Source organism: Cuculus canorus, chromosome 6 (assembly GCF_017976375.1).
Source record: "Cuculus canorus isolate bCucCan1 chromosome 6, bCucCan1.pri, whole genome shotgun sequence".
Classification (NCBI taxonomy): Eukaryota; Metazoa; Chordata; class Aves; order Cuculiformes; family Cuculidae; genus Cuculus; species Cuculus canorus.
The window spans coordinates 38,163,111-38,180,045 of NC_071406.1; the positions used below are offsets into that span (position 1 = coordinate 38,163,111).

Consider the following 16,935-nt stretch of genomic DNA (forward strand, 5'->3'; position numbering starts at 1 on the left):
CTAAGCCCATGCAGTCCAACCATCAGCCCAACCCCACTGTGCCAAACAAGCCATGTCCCAAAGCACCACATCTGCACACTTTTTGAACTCCTGCAGGGATGGAGACTCCACCTGTGCCCTGGGCAGCCTCTGCCAGGGCTTCACCACTCTTACGGTAAAGAAATTTTCCCTAATATCCAATCTAAACCTCCCCTGGTGCAATCTGAGGCCATTTCCTCTCATCCTATTGCTCGTTGGGAGAAGACTTCTGCAGCTACAGAATTAGGGCAGCTTTGGACTATTTTGCTACATCAGCATGGTGATCTGAGCCCTTGGTGGGTGCCTTTCACCTTGCAGCTGTTTTAAGGAGGAAGGGACATAGGCAGTAAAACCAGGTGAGCACTGTGGCAGAAACAGGGTTGGTTTGGGGATTGGGTATTTTTTCTTTATCTTGTTGAAAACTATATATTTCACCACAAATAGGTGCCTGGGTCAGAGGTTCCTCAGAAACAGTTAATGCTGGCTCTCTCAGCACCATCCTTTCTGTGTCCACTACTCCTGGAGATCCCTGGCTTCATAGCAGTTCCATCGATTCTTAGACTATGCTCCGGGTGTCTAAGGAGTTTCATTCCTGGTGGCACTATTTCTTCCTATTCACGAGGTATACTGTGTACACTACTTACTTTTTATTCCATGAACTCAGCTGTTAGAGGTTCAGTATTTCCATTAAACGCCACTCCTACCTACCTGCCTTGCAAACCCTTTTCAAAGGCATTTGCCAATTGACAAATCCCTTCTGAAAATGTAGCTGAAGGTATTTATTGGGAAACCAAACTGATTCCCTTTATTCAAAACACACCGTTGTGGGCTGAGGAAAAAACATCACGGGCAACTTCACACAGCTCAGCTTGCCATACTAATGCAAAACAAGTTATGCCATTGGATTTCACGTATTCCTCCATTTTCTGTTACACAGGCTTGGAGAAACCTATTCTTTAAAATCACAAAATCATAGAATGGTTTGGGTTGGAAGGGACCTTAAAGATCATTTAGTTCCAACCTCCTTGCCATGTGCACGGACACCTCCAACTGGATAAGGCTGCTCCAAGCCCCATCTAACTTGGCCTTGAACACCTCCAGGGATGGATCAGCCACCACCTCCCTGGGTAATCTGTTCCAGGGCTTCCCCACCCTCATAGTGAAGAAATTCCTCCTTATGTCCAGTCTAACTCTGCCCCTCTCCAGTTTACACCCGTCCCCCTATCACTACAAGCCTTTGTAAACACAAACCTCTCTCTCTTCTCTTATTGCATTTGTCTTTCAATTCCAAGTAATTAAATTCTGTCCTGACTAGAGATTCCTTAAGGGCAGGGAAAGCAACTTCCACGCACGCTGAGCAGGATCGCTCAGCTCTGATATAAATTCTCTTCCAACTGAGGTATCTGCGAAACTGCGGTGAAAATGCAACGCTGCAGCTCTTGAAGCGTGCTCCACGCAGAAGGAGCTCTCACAAAACGGCTCAGTTATTTGTGGCTTTTCATCACAAAGAACAGCTTTTCCTCCTGGCTTTGCCCCAGTGACACCGGCGGCAGGGAACATATTCTGTACCAAGATCACCTCTCTGCGGAGGCCCCGCTCGTCGGGCTCCAAACATACACTTAAAGTGTTAATTGAACTTCAAGTAATAACCTCAATGAAAGGTTATAATTTAACAAACTCTGCAGTAACAGATGTCTTTAGCACGTACTTTCTGGAATGCCATTTTCTCCGTAGGTAGCTTCCAATTTAGATGCACACCACGAATGACACACCAGCTACTCTGAAGGCTAGATTGAAGCATGAATTAGTCACTTCCCTCTTTTCTTTTAGCCACTGTGCATAAATACAGTGCTGTTGCACTGGCTTTTGTACAGCAAAGGCCTTGCGCTTTGAAAAAGGGGAAAATACCTTGCATGGGTAGGCGGACAAGAGGCAGTCGTCTCCGTGGGACTGAGGGCTGAGACGTTGATTTACACGGACTCAGTTTTCACACATAACCTGCTCTGGGCAACCTGGGCCAGGGCCTCCCCACCCTCACAGTGAAGAAATTCCTCCTTACGTCCAGTCTAACTCTGCTCCTCTCCAGTTTATCCCCATTGCCCCTCGTCCTGTCACCACAAGCCTTTGTGAACAGCCCCTTCCCAGCTTTCTCGTAGCCCCTTCAGGTACTGGAAGGTCACTATAAGGTCTCCTCGGAGCCTTCTCTTCTCCAGGCTGAACAAGTCCAACTCTCTCAGCCTCTGCTCGTGTGGGAGGTGCTCCAGCCCTCGGATCATCTTTGTAGCCCTAATATCTGTAGGGCATTCAGCTTTTCTGATTTTTTACTAACCTGACGACATTTTTACTGCAGGAAAAGACAGTGTTCACCCTCCCACTCCGATTCCAAGACTCCTACTTCACTAGCGGGACATCCCGATGGCAGCAGGACTGGTCCTGCACCACTGCCTGGTTTGGATGGGCCAGATGGAAACGCTGGTGTGCACATGGAGAATTTTACACCATTTAGCCACAGTATCACTGTAAATTGATGGAAAGGTGGGACTTCTGGGAGAGATAGCAAAGTTCTGAGGAATCTCCGTTGTTTATAACTATCACAGAGCTACTTTAGAATTAAATACACAATGGTTTGATCAGAGTACAAATTCCTCAGTAAGTCACTATGTGTAAAAATGATCCTTTTCTAATACTGCGACTGCTGGTACAAAAATTGAGCTACTGCGTTTTGTGAAGAATTGCAAGGCCACCCCTCAGACCTCATTCTGTACTTGCAGCAAATGGCCACACAGAAATTCACCCATCGCTGCCCAGCAATTCCAAACACAGACTGTTAGCACCCAATAGAGAACAAAGTTTTTCACTTCTACAAAATCCCATGTAAATATCAACTTACACTCTCTATAAAACTCAATACAAGAATATACTCTGTATGCTGAAAGGGATGGGTGTGTATCCACATGGCTTGTTTTCTCCTACAGCAATTCAAACACACGTAGGGAGCTTTTGGCCTTCACCTCATATAAAGAGATATTTCTACTTAACTTTCTACCAAATTGTTTCCATTTCTGCAATATTTTAAAGACTTATCTTTTTTAGAATCTGTATTACTCCTTTACCTGTCATGTGGAGAGCTTGCAGTGGAACACAGCTTAGCAAACACTCAGCTTTTGAGATCGATGGGGTAGCAGATGAACCTAAATAAACCCACTCACCGAGACAGTGTAACAGAAAATCTTAGAACGTCCTGAGTTGGAAGGGACCTAAGAAGACCACTAAGTTCAGCTCTTGTCCCTGCAAAGGACAACCTCAACATTCACACAGTGGGGCTGAGGGCGTTGGCAAAACCCTTCTGGAATATTGTCAGGATTGGTGCCGTGACTGCTTCCCTGGGAGCTGTTCCAGGGCCTCACCACTCTCTGGGGTCTCCTCTCAGTCTCTCCTTCAGGTTGAACAGACCCAGTGACTTCAGCTGCTCCTCACAAGGCTTCCCCTCTAAACGCTTCACCCTTCTGTGTGCTCCTCTGGATGTTCTCCAGAAGATCAAGATCCTTTTTATCCTGTGGTGCCCAGAACTGCCCCCAGTGCTCAAGGTGGGGCTGCACCAGCGCAGAGTAGGCTGGGACAATCCCCTCCTTCATCCGGCTGGCGACAATGTGCTGGATGCACCTCAGGACATTGTTGGCCTTCCTGGCTGCCAGGGCACTGCTGGCTCACGTTCAACTTGCTGTTAATCAGAACCCCTTCCCCCTGCCCCGATCCCCAATCCAGTGCAACGTGTCCCTGCCCATGGCAGGGGGGGTGGAACTGGATGATCTTTAAGTTCCCTTCCAAATCAAACCATTCTATGATCCTATAATCCCTTTCTTCAGGGCTGCTCTCCAGCCTCACGCTCCCCTGTCCGTATGGATCCAGGGTGGCCACGCCTCAGGTGCAAAATCTAGCACACAAAATAAAGAAAGGAAGAAAAAAAAGCATACGGAGGCAGCACCGACTCACCTCAACCAAACACGGTCTACAGAGAGGAGTACGTCGCACCGAGCCATAATGCTTCCAAACACCTGCACCCAGGTAAGGTAATGAAAGCCTGTGTTGTCTGTGCCAGAGAACAGAGCTGATTTCATAAACGACCGTGCAGCTGGCTGGTCCATTTTCTGTGCCTTTAATTAAAATGCAAAGCTCTGACTAAACGGTAAACATTTAATTAGATTTGTCTCTATGTTTCAATATTAATAACACAGATGAAAAATGCATTAAGAGCCAGTTAATTGGGGGCTCTCCCTGAGTACTTTGGAGGAGCAATTAGCATACAATCGGGGTGTGTTTTACCTGGGATCATGGCAGGACTGATGCTTTTTAATATCCCAGCCAAAGGTTTAGGAATTATTAACAAATCCCAGGCAATAAAACAAAGAGGGAGACTGAAATCCCAGCAAATTACAGGGAAGAGCAGCCGGTGTGGGAGGGGGGAGCCAGGCTGCTGGGTAAACTGGGGTCACCCAAACCAAAGGGCTTTTATACAAATAGAGCATCTTTTGGAATAAAGCATACAGGCTGCATTTTCTCTAACACACCCAGATGTCAGAACCGCCTGAATGCCAGGTTCCTCGGGTGAAGCCGAAACACAAAGGACAATTTTTACTTCTATAAGATAGTGGTTAAATCAGTTATAGAACGCTACACACACTTTGCTTTTTGCCCTCTTAAAGCACACTGAAAAATACAGGTATTTGACACTGACGGGCAACTAAAATTGTTCTGGGGCTGGAAAAAAATTCCTCACTGTGAGAGACGTGAGCCCCTCTGCTTAGCTGATGACAAAGAGATCAAGAGGTGAGCTGATTACACAGTACGTGCCATTTCTGCAGGGAGAAAATGCTGGCTGCGAGAGCGCTCTTTGAGCTTGCTGGAAAAGGTGCAAGAAGCAACACCATCTGCAATTGAAAACTGTGCTCAGATTCGAAATAAACACTCCAAGCATTCTCTTTCTCAATACCAGGGAATTAACCACCTTCCTGAAGGATAGGTGTGTTACACAAAGCTTCAGATCAGTGTAGGAGAGTGTATGGAGGAGCAAAGTCCTGTGCTCTCCCACTCAGTGCTGGAAGAGCTCCAGCCCTGCTGGGGCTGGGATGTGACAATGCTTCACGGGACAACTCTCCATGGTCAGAACTCTCTGCAAGGACAACTCTCTGTGGGGAACCAGTAGAGTTCCAGTTAGGCTTAAGGTTAGCTTAGGCCTATGGTTAGGGTCAGGCTTAGGGTTAGAGTTGTCCCCAAGTAGCGTTGTCCCGCAGAGAGTTGTCCCAGACCCATCTGGGGCTGCTTCTGAAACCCAAAGCTGGGCTAAAAGATGAATTATGCTTCGGAAAGTTTGAGAAATGAACATTGAATTATAACCCTAGAATGGAAATCAGTGCAAAGCAACATTAGCGAAGGGATATGGATTTGTCTCACACGTGGCCTCTGCACACAGGAAATCAGAGCTAATGATGTTTTCAAGGGCTTCTCCTGCCCTTGAAAAATCTATGAACCAATAGATGAAAGAGAAGAGATCTTCTAAAGCAGGGTTTCCCTTGAACACATCCTAGGACACACTGAAAAGGCTACGTTTATGCAGCCTCAGACCAAGCCTTTCTTTCTAGTGCTTCATGCAGCGACACAGCAGCACTTCTGCGCAGCTCAGAAACCAGGTGGGTTTACATTACCAGGTGGAATTAGACACAAACCAATGGCAGAGGAGTTCCAGATTCTGAATAGCAAGTAATTGAAGTTGTTCTCCTTGAAAAGTGCCGTATTTCCCCCTTTTTTCTCAGCAGACAAGGTCGCAGTAGAAAAGCCAGACCAATTCAACGAGAAGTCTCCCACAAACCTCACCGCGCTTCTAAGTCTGAGCAGAAATTTCAGTTCAGGCCAACACTTCAAAATGGGTTTAACTTCCCCAGAGCTCTGTTTTCACAACTCTGGGCTGACACACAGCCCTGGATGGTTTTTGAATAATTTCTTGAGAAGTAGCATATTTTTTTTTTTTAAATAAACTTGAAAACTGAAAGTAATTTGTTCATTTTTATTGTCCAGTTACCGGCTCCACCATGAAGATGCATCCATATAATGTTAGGATGTTTAAATCATTATGGATTTATCTGAAACTACGTGATTAGCTACACAAATGACCTTGGCACAATAATTCTAACCCTTCAGGCTTTGCTGTGAAACAAACTCTCCAAGCCAAGCTCCACCAAAAATTCTGAATCCTGCAAAAGGCTCACCCAGTACAACAGGGCTCTGCTCCCGTTCCCGACACCTTCCAAACCAGCGAGGACATGGAGGACACAGCTGAGGCTTCACTGCACTCTTCCTACAGCCGTTTGGAGACGAGTTGTCCACCAATCCAAAGTCGTTTTAGGGAAGAAGTTTAATCCTTATTTACTGCTCTAATTCTTGCACCATCACCAAGAACTGCACCTCAAGTTTCCAGCTTTGAAAGACAGAGCTTCAGCTCCCCAGTTAAGGGCCTAAATCCAACAAGCCCCTTGATCCAGTGGGAGGTGTCCCTGCCCATGGCAAGGGGCTGGAACCGGATGGGCTTTGAGGTCCCTTCCAACCCAAACCATTCTATGTGGGAACAGGGGAATTTACTCTTGAGAAACACGGCTGGAGCACACTCGGCTCATGCTTGAAGCCTTTGTTTAGGAAGGAGAGAAAACATTTTTTAGCAGTGCAGAAACCAATTCAGTAACATGTACCAAAAGGGAAAATTTGATTGCTTAGGCAGTTAAGCACTTTTGAGATTCCCATTGCAAGGTGCCCAGCTGAAAAACCTCAGGCTGAGAGCATCAGGTTTGGGTAAATGAAAGAGGAGGCTGCTTTCAAATTACAATTTATTTTCAACGATTCAGCTATGAGCTATCAGGAAGAGAAGGCTCCACTCACAGTAACTACTAGTATTATCCCAGCGTACCAGTCAAAATGCCAGACACAGAGGTTTCTATCCTGGGAGAGTCACAGCGTCCGTGGTCCCTAGTACGTTTGTTTATCCCATTCCAAGCAGTCTATGCCGGGCTCTGCGCCGGCAGCCACTGCCTGTGTTTATCCTAACAGGGAACCGTGCAATTCAAAGGCCTCTAACAGGGACTTTTCTGCGTGTGTTTGATCAGAACATGAAGCAATCGGTAGAAAGCATTTAGGGCTAAAGAGAAAGAAGAAAAGGAGAAGCAGTACTTAGGATACACACACTTGCAGTATTTCTATCATAGCAGTTAACATGCGGCCTTTTCAACCAGCTTCTTAACCCTGATGTGACAACAAAAGCCCACGAAGAAGAGAATCAGAAGAGCTTTATTCCCAGAGATCACTGGTCATATTGTCTTCTGTCTAGCATAGATGTAAACGAAGGGGATTGCCAGAGTCGGCAGATCCAAGGTACAAGCACAGAAGCAAGGAACTGACTTCATTTCAAAGCATCTTCATCTCACTCCACCCTTTTGTCTTGCCTCTCTGCTGATTGCCTTTGAGCAGCAGGGAGGGTTGCAAGTGAAATTATCCCTGAAGTGGAAGCATTATCAGCTCTTACGCCTGGCTGGGGCAGAGAGCAGCACCGGCAGCTGCTCTATCAACTCTCTCACAGAGGAAGACAAACAAGGAGCATGCTGAGCCCTGATGATCGGGTGCTTCCCGTACAACACTGCATTTATATCAACCTGCTGGAGTCCACTCTGGCATCAGCAAAGAACTGGCAAGCTTTGAACGCTGGGCCCTCGTTCCTTCAGACATGTAGACACCTTCGGGGAGATTTTACATCCGCTACTGATGGTTGGAAACAATGCTAACGATTATAAGCCACCAAATTGTGGTCTAGGCTTTAAGATCTGCTAGAATGATGAAGCATCTGATTCTGACACTTGCTGCAGTTCACAGCCTTTTGGCCCCAAAACGTTCTCTGCCAGGAAGCACTGCTGAGGTGGTGGCCCCAAAATTCCTGAGGTGCAGGCAACCCCAGTCCTGCCAGTCGCAATTAAGAGCATCAGTCGAAGTCGTGTCTGATCACGCATTTAGGAACTGTTGGAACAGGTCCAGAGGAGGCCACGAAGGTGATCTGAGAGTTATGAGGACAGGCTGAGAGAGTTGGGATTGTTCAGCCTGGAGAAGACAAGACTCCGTGGAGACCCTAAAGCCGCTTCCAATACTGAAAGAAGCTCCAGGAAAGCTGGCGAGGGGCTTTTTAAAAGGGCCTAAAGTGACAGGATGACCAGGAATAGCTTTAGGGAGGGGGGAAGACTTAGATTATACATTAGGAAGAAATTCCTCACAATGAAGGTGGTGAGGCCCTTGCCGCCCAGAGCAGTGGTGGCTGCCCCATCCCTGGAGGGGTTCAAGGCCAGGTTGGATGAGGCTTGGAGCCCCTGATCCAGTGGGAGGTGTCCCTGCCCATGGCAGGGGGTGGGACTGGATGGGCTTTGAGGTCCCTTCCAACCAATTTACACACTTGTGTAAATTACTGCCAGTGTGGGCTTTGTGGAGCTTGACACAGGAGGTTTGGTTGGTTTATATTCCTAGATGGATGCCAGCTCTCTGCCATACCTCCTCCTTTTCTTGTAAAGGTTTTTAGATAAGCACTAAAACCTACTTATTCTTTAAGATATGCTGACATGTGAAGTCCCAGAGAGCTTTCCTTGCCATCTCTCGCACTGAGATTTCTCGGCAATGCCAAGCAACGTGTACTTACTCAGATCCAAAAGACTTAGCCAAGATTTGCATTTGCTAGAAGGGACTGAGACTTCAGGCAATTTAACACAGTCATGTAAAATAAACAGCAAATACATATACACACTGGGTCCAGAAAAGCATGAGTCACAGTCGGTGCAGAAAAGCACCAAAGACTTAGTAACGCACTAAGCATCATGTGCAGCAGTGGAAAAACAGCAAGGCTGGGCCCAGCAAGCACCCACGCTGCTGGCAGATTATGAAGAGCGACGCGAGACAAATCTGAGAAGCGTATCCCTTAGCTGATACTCTGCACTGATTTCCATTCCAGGGTTATAATTCAATGTTCATTTCCCCAAGTCCTTTCTGCACCAGTACAAATAACTTGTCTTAATTCTTTTGTAAACTACCAGTGTAGCTCATTGCCTTTGTCCTCCCTCCTGACAGGTAGCAATAAGGCTCCACATTTGAGTGATTTCATTTGAAGGCTATATATAAATATATCCCTCCGTGTGTTCAAGTGTGTGTTACATATGCGTACACACACAAGGACAGCTATTTAAGTTTAGGTTATTTTAAATGGCGATTTCCTTTGTTTCCCAGCAGTAAAACAGCTCTGTCAAACTATTTTAGCCATTTGTTGGCTTCCTGGATAACAGCGTTTAGATTTTCACCTATGTAAATAAGAAGACAGAAATGTTTTGGATTAGCAAATCAAATTTCACAGGAATCATGAAGAGTATTGAGATGGAATCCAGTTTCTTGGAGAAGACAATGTTTCTTAAATTAAATACTGTCCAACCGGGCTCTGGTCCCTCCGAAGGAAGGTAAAATAAAGTAAAATTTGGATGGCTACCTTAACAAAGCCGCCTTATCCCTCAATCATCAAAATAACACTGTTTATCAGGTTTATCAAGCACAAATGGCAAAGCACAAATCATTCCTTCCTCGTGTTTAAAAAGCACTCACAAGGAATGAAAAAACTGCTTTAAAATACCTGGACTTAGGTACATATATCCTTTCATGCTGCTGCGGGAGCTAATATTTGCCTTTATCACTTTCACGGTGTGATTCCAAAAGTACTCAGCACTGATCTTGTTCCGATTCCTCTGGAGTCACCAGCAAAACTTGCGCTAGCTCAAAAATAAAAGATGGTATTGATGTTGGCTGCTTCTTTAAAAGAGCTTATTACCTTGGTGGTGCAGAAGCATTTGTCTTGAAGAGCTGGCAGAGGTTAAAAGAAAACCCAATAACAGAACAAAACAGAGAAACAACGGAGTCTTTTTCTTGTCGAAGTAATGACTCATAAAAGGGTACAGGCATTCCCTAACCTTCAAAAGGTTTTATCAGTTCTGCTTAGAACTGATCCTTAGCAGTGATCGGAGGTCTTTTTAATATGCAAATAAGATAGACGCTGCGTTAGAACTATGTCAGCTTTCCAGACAGAAGCCCGAGAGATGAGCCCCATCTCTGGAGTTTGTCAGGCTCCCAGAGGAACCTGGATCTCCAGTGCCTGTGCTCTCTTTTTGAGAGGAGGAGGTGAGACATACAAAAGAAAGTTGGCCTTATACAAAATCTATTGGACCACAAAGCACATTCTCAAGGGAATTAGATATAAGAATAGATATCTCGTCTAGACAGATAGATATTAGATTGGATATTAGGAAATATTGCTTCGTGGAAAATGTTGTCAAGCACTGGACCAGGCTGCCCAGGGCAGTGGTGGAGACGCCATTCCCAGAGGGATTTAGAACGCGTGCAGGTGTGGTGCTTAGGGACATGGTTTAGTGGTAGAGTTGGCAATGTTAAGCTTGCGGTTGGACTTTATGATCTTAAAGGCCTTTTCCAACCTAAATGATTCTATGAAATGATCAGAGAAATGAATCAAAGTACATAGATACTCCAAGATTGTAGACAAGAGCCCTAAAATAGAGAGAACATACTAAAACCAGATAAATATTAGCTATATAGTGAAAAGCCCCCCCACCCCCAGCAAATTCTCTCTATCTTTACAGATGTAAGACAATAGAATAACTATTTCTTGGAGGTTCATTTCTCTTCTACAGTCAGAATATCCATGAGCTTGTGCCATAATTACTCCAGCAGCTAATTATGATGCCATAGACAGAACAGTGTGACTGAAGGACCAGACCGAGCAGCAGGAACAAATACAAAGCAAACAATAACGTCTGTGCTTCCAGGGCAGCACAGTGGCGTTAGCAATAAATAGGGAAAACAATATGCAGAAGAGAGAGGACAGATGAGAATATTCAGAAAATGGATGATGCTCACAAGCATTCTCTACAGGCAAAGTGTTTTTAAGATGAGACTACGTGTTCCTACCAGCAGCGCACAAAACCTGAAGAATGCAGTGTAAGGGGAAAATTTACAGAGACAAATTCACCGTAACAGAAGATCAGGGAAAACTCGTGGTCATATTCATGCTGTTTCATGCTGAGCAGATGACAAGGCTAAGAATAAAAGCGGTACTTACACCCTGAGCTGCCGTTCGTTGGAACCAAAGTGAAGTTGGAGGCCCAGGGGTTACGCACGATATCCTGCCAATGAATGGTGTCTGCGAAGCAAAGAAATTTGTTCTGGCCGACGTACACCCCTCCATTCAGTATTTCTGCACAAAAGAACAAGAGAACACACTTGTAAGATTTCAGACATGCAGCTGATTAAATCTATTGCTGCTTGGTGTACTAGCGAGAGAGGGCATGAAATCCGAACGCAAAAAAAATCTCACTGTAATCTCACTTAATTATCTGAAAACTGGAGGGCAAGCAGCTCGCTGTATTTGTAAACAGGAACCATTTATTATTTGTATGCAGGAGAAACCTGATGAAGACAGCCACACAGTAGTTAGATGAGGTACAGAGTTTACCTGTTGTTCCAGCGTAATCAAGTGTGGAACAGTATCACTACTTGTGGGTAAAACAACCTTCAAGACTTAAGTGGCTTTGCAAACACAAGCACTCAGCCACACTTCATGTGTATTAATGAAACGCAGTGTGTGCTTATAGAATCACAAAAGGGTTTGGGTTGGAAGAGACCTCAAAGCCCATCCAGTTCCACCCCCTGCCATGGGCAGGGACACCTCCCACTGGATCTGGTTGCTCACAGCCCCATCCAACCTGGCGCTGAACACCTCCACCCTAAAACACAGAATAGACACATTCCAGAGGAGCAGAAATCTTCTGATCCCACAGTGCATTAGAAGAGTTTGGTCATCACAATGTATGAGAAAGCATGTTTTCTAATCAGGCTGTGCTGTTGTGATATCATGCTCCAAAATGCTCAGGACTCAATACCTAAGATCCAGATCTCAAATACTATGATCCAAACCCACCACATGCCTTTTGGGGAGATTTGTGTCAAAGGGAGACAGTTTCTGAGCAGATGAAAGTTTAGGTTTTTCTCATATTTTCATGTTTATCCAATCAGTTTTAAAAACCGGCCTGTTCCCCTGTCACTAAAGGCTTGATTTGTCAGTCCTCAACACAAAAAAAGATCTTACAGTTATTGGTTGTAGCACCAGGCTTTCCTCTGGAGCAGTAACTCCTTCTTTGACCCTCCAAACTCTTGTTCAAATTCACAATTTCTCTTCTTAACCTGTCTCTCCTCTTTCCAAAGCAGAGGACAATCTGTGTTACTCATCAAAATTAACAAGACCTGTGCAGCTAAGCCCCCCTGCACTCTTAGCATCAGAGGTTTGAGCTTCAGCAAAGAAATGTTGGAGTCGAGTTGCTAATGGCACCTCAGAATGACGTTAAGTGGTGCTGTACAGCCAGAAGTGTCACACTTCTCGCAGAGACATGAAGCGTAAATCTCGACAGCAATGATTAAGGCCATCTGATTATCCTCATCTCTCAAGCAAACCTTTAAGTCCTATAGCGGGAAGGTTAATGTTGACAAACAACAAGGAAGGAATTACTGCATATTTTACTTAAAATGCCCAGGTTTACAGGCCACAGCAGGTAAAGGAGGCAGCCCCCGAGAAAAGGACGTATTAAGTACAAGATCATCTGTAAATAAAGCCTTCCACCACGTTAATCAGTTCAGATTATTATGTTCAGATTATTATTATTTATTTCCTAGAAACCTCTGGATTAAAGGCTTGGCTTTTCATTGAAAAGGGCTTAAAAATGAGAACAATAATAGTAATCTTATACAGAAAAGAGTCCAGATTAAAGAGATGGCTATGATCTGTTTGTGTGATATTCTTATGACTCCTGAAAAACCCCATCTGTTGGCAATTCTGCTCTAGTGAGAAAGTGGGACTGAGGAGAACACTCAAAAACATCATCAGTGGCGATTTCTGCATTGTCCCAGCCACATGGGATGCCCTAACCCATTATGGCCCACATTTTGATTAAAAATTGCATTTAACAAGCAACAAAATACTGTAAAAATTCCATCCATAGCTTCCTAAGCACTTCCAGACAACTCCAACCAGTGTGACTATGGGCTGGTACAGCTGAACCCCTGCCACTGCATCACCTCTGGATTTTGGAGCATTCACTCCTGACAACACCCACCAAATTTTCTTTTCTGCTACCAACTTTGACACATTCTTGTGCAGCAGGCATGCAACAGCTCGCAGTAAAAGGAATTCTAATTGTTTCAATTTGTGGAGAAAGGCTCTTTGAGCATAAAAGTAACCAGAACCTGTCCCCTCTGTATGGCAAGGAAAGCTGGCAGCTTTCCCTGTGATTTATTGAACGCAAACATGGGAAATGCTCCCATTTCCCTCATCACCGAGCAACAAGCATTATACCTGCTGCCCTTCCCCAAATACGTGATGCAGCATCTTTACTTCTACCATCTTGCACAAGTGACAGGATTAAAGTTTAAAGGTCCATTGATGTGGTGAGGCACTAATAAACCTGAGTAATATCATCAAAGACATTAAATAACCCCTAAGTTCAACGTTTAGTACAATCCCGAAATCACTTGTGCTTGACTCTTCCTGCCCCTTCGGATCGAGATCCATTCCTTTTCTACCTTTCCATTCCCAGCTGCTATACCACTTTGCACCCCAGATTCCATTTTGGACCCCTCACTACAAAGACGCTGAGGTCCTGAAGCGCATCCAGAGAAGGGAACGGAGCTGGGGAAGGGGCTGGAGAACAAAGGTTATGAGGAGCGGCTGAGGGACCTGGGGTTGTTCAGCCTGGAGAAGAGGAGGCTGAGAGGAGACCTCATGACTGTCTACAACTGCCTGAAAGGAGGTTGTAGCGAAGTGGGTGCTGGTCTCTTCGCCCAAGTGACAGGTGATAGGATGAGAGAGAATGGCCTGAAGCTACACCAGGACAGGTTCAGATTGGACATCCGGAAAAACTTCTTAACCGAAAGGGTTCTCGGGCCCTGGCAGAGGCTGCCCAGAGAGGTGGTGGAGTCCCCATCCCTGGAGGGGTTTAAAAGATGGGCAGATGAGGTGCTCAGGGATCTGGTTTAGCAGTGGCAGCTACGGTTGGACTTGATCTCAAAGGTCTTTTCCAACCTAGGGATTCTATTATTCTATCGTTACGCTGAGTGCTCAGCACAGATGCATCAGCTTCACCGCCTTAACAAACCCAACTGCATTTTGCAGTTCTCTGCCCTCTTAGCAGGAACAATGCCTGCGAAGACCTAATAAACCCTGGTGCGTGTTAAGCAAATGAAGCACAAATGTAATCAATATACAATAGAGCTACTCTGTAATGAACTCATCATCATAAAGTTATCAACTCATTTTAATTTACAGCACTGAAAGGGGGAGATAAAGTTAAACAATAAACAGGAGGAGAAAGGCAGGCAGCTCTGACACCACAGTCGAGCCAGCAAAGGAAGCCAGGCAAAAACTGCTTTCTCCTCCTATGTGGTGCCTCTTCCCGGAGCTCTTTCCCAGGCTGGAGAAGGAAAGGGAATGACAAATGCCCCAGCAAACTTTCTATGAGTGATTTCTACTGACAAGAAAGAAACCAGTTCCTCCTGATGAAGCCCTAAAATGCACTGCTCATAGTAGAACACATTTTATATTCCATTACGGGGGGAGTGTTATTTATATCTAATCCAATTTTTGGTGACATTGGAGTATGTTAGTCCAAGCACAACATTGCTGCCCGTCACAGGGGGCAGAGCGCTCGGATCTACTGACGGGTTCCCAAAACACTTACCATACCACATCAGCAGCAAACAAGACACGTGGACTTTTACACTGCTCAGGGGCACAGAGTTATGAGATAGGGAGTTCGAAGCTCAAGTCCCAATGGCTTTCATTGGGAAAAGGGCTCTTAATGATGTCAGGCGGGTTTGGATGCCTCCCTGTGAAGTACTTATGGCCACACTTTAAGAGTATCAAAATGTCTCACTTTCATCAGATCATTAAGGTTGGAAAAGCCCTCCAAGCTCATCCAGTCCAACTATCAGCCCAACTGTACTGTGCTGAATAAACTATATCCTAAAGTGCCACAGCCAAACACATTTTGAACCCTTCTAGAGAGGGAGACCACCTCCCCACCTCCCCGTCCTGGGCAGCCTGGTCCAGTGCTTCACCACTCTGTCACTGAAGAAATTGTTCCCAGTTTCCAGTCTGAACCTCCTCTGGTGCGACTTGAAGCCATCTCCTCTAATCTTATCACTTGTTATCTGGGAGCAGAGCCCAGCACCCACCTCACCACAACCTCCTGTCAGGAGCTGCAGAGTGTGATGAGGTGTCCCCTCAGCCTCCTCTTCTCCAGGCCGAACAACCTCAGGGCCCTCAGCTGCTCCCCAGCAACCCTGGGCTCCAGCCCCTTCCTAACTCTGCTCCTTTCTCTGGATGCACTCCAGCAACTCGATGCTCCTTTTGTAGTGAGGGGCCCAAAACCGAAGCCAGGATTTGAGCCGCAGCCTCATCAGCGCCAAGCGCAGGAGCATCAGAGCTGCAGCCAGTGCTTTGAGTAAAGTGCCTCCGAGGTCTTTTGCCACTTGATTCTGGAGTGAATGCAAAATTGTATCTTCCTTATCAAAGCCACTTTGCTGGCTTAAAAGCAGATAATTCTGTAACCGGAATTATATGAAAATAAATCAGCAACTGCACTTGCCACTGACTTCTGTCATTATTTTGCTTATTGCTGCCAAATGACTGTGGGGAACTTATATCTGCATATTATTAAAAGTCCATTAAACAGTTATTTATTCAGAAAGTTAAATTAGAAATGTATCATCCATTATATCTGCTGTTTTCTTGCTTCCATTAGCCCAGTGATGGAGCAGAACCCTTACCACATAACTTTAGTAACCTGCCATACAATACTTAAAACATGAGCAGGAGCGATGGCAACATGCAGGTCTGTCAACCATAGAACACGAGCACCATACGCTTTCCATAACGTGCCATGAAACAGAGAGCATCTCATCATGCAAGAGAACCGGGTGATCAGGCCCAGTCAACATGGGTTTACAAAAGGCAGATCTTGCCAAACTAACCTGATCACCTTCTATGACAAAATCACTCGACTACTGGATGGGGGAAAGGCTGTGGATGGAGTCTTCTTGGACTTCAGTAAAGCCTTTGACACAGTTTCTCACAGCATTCTGCTTCAGCAACTGTCAGCCTCTGGCCTGGACAGGCGCACACTCTCCTGGGTTGAAAACTGGTTGGATGGCCGGGCCCAGAGAGTGGTGGTCAATGGAGTTAACTCCAGCTGGAGGCCAGTCACAAGTGGGGTTCCTCAGGGCTCAGTACTGGGTCCAGCTCTGTTCAATGTCTTTATCAATGACCTGAATGAAGGCATCGAGTGCACCCTTAGCAAGTTTGCAGATGACACTAAGCTGGGAGGAAGTGTCGATCTGCTGGAGGGTAGTGAGGCTCTGCAAAGGGATCTGAACAGGCTGGACTGCTGGGCCGAGACCAATGGGATGAGGTTTAACAAGGCCAAATGCCGGGTCCTGCACTTGGGGCACAACAACCCTGTGCAGCGCTACAGACTGGGGGAAGAATGGCTGGAGAGCTGCACGGAAGAGAAGGACCTGGGGGTGCTGGTTGACAGCCGACTGAACATGAGCCAGCAGTGTGCCCAGGGGGCCAAGAAGGCCAACGGCATCTTGGCTTGTATCAGAAATGGGGTCACCAGCAAGTCCAGGGAGGTTATTCTCCCTCTGTACTCTGCACTGGTGAGACCGCACCTCGAATACTGTGTTCGGTTCTGGACCCCTCACCACAAGAAGGATGTTGAGGCTCTGGAGTGTGTC

General features: G+C 45.9%; 1 protein-coding gene across 3 annotated transcripts in view; it reads right to left on the reverse strand.

Annotated features, from left to right (window-relative positions):
• ERBB4 (erb-b2 receptor tyrosine kinase 4) overlaps window positions 1-16,935 on the reverse strand; it is a 669,634-nt gene that overhangs the window by 196,095 nt on the left and 456,604 nt on the right. For all 3 annotated transcript variants that reach the window (XM_054070102.1, XM_054070100.1, XM_054070101.1), the window contains exon 4: window positions 11,210-11,344. In XM_054070102.1, the coding sequence (XP_053926077.1) occupies window positions 11,210-11,344 (135 nt within the window). The remainder of the gene's footprint in view (window positions 1-11,209; window positions 11,345-16,935) is intronic.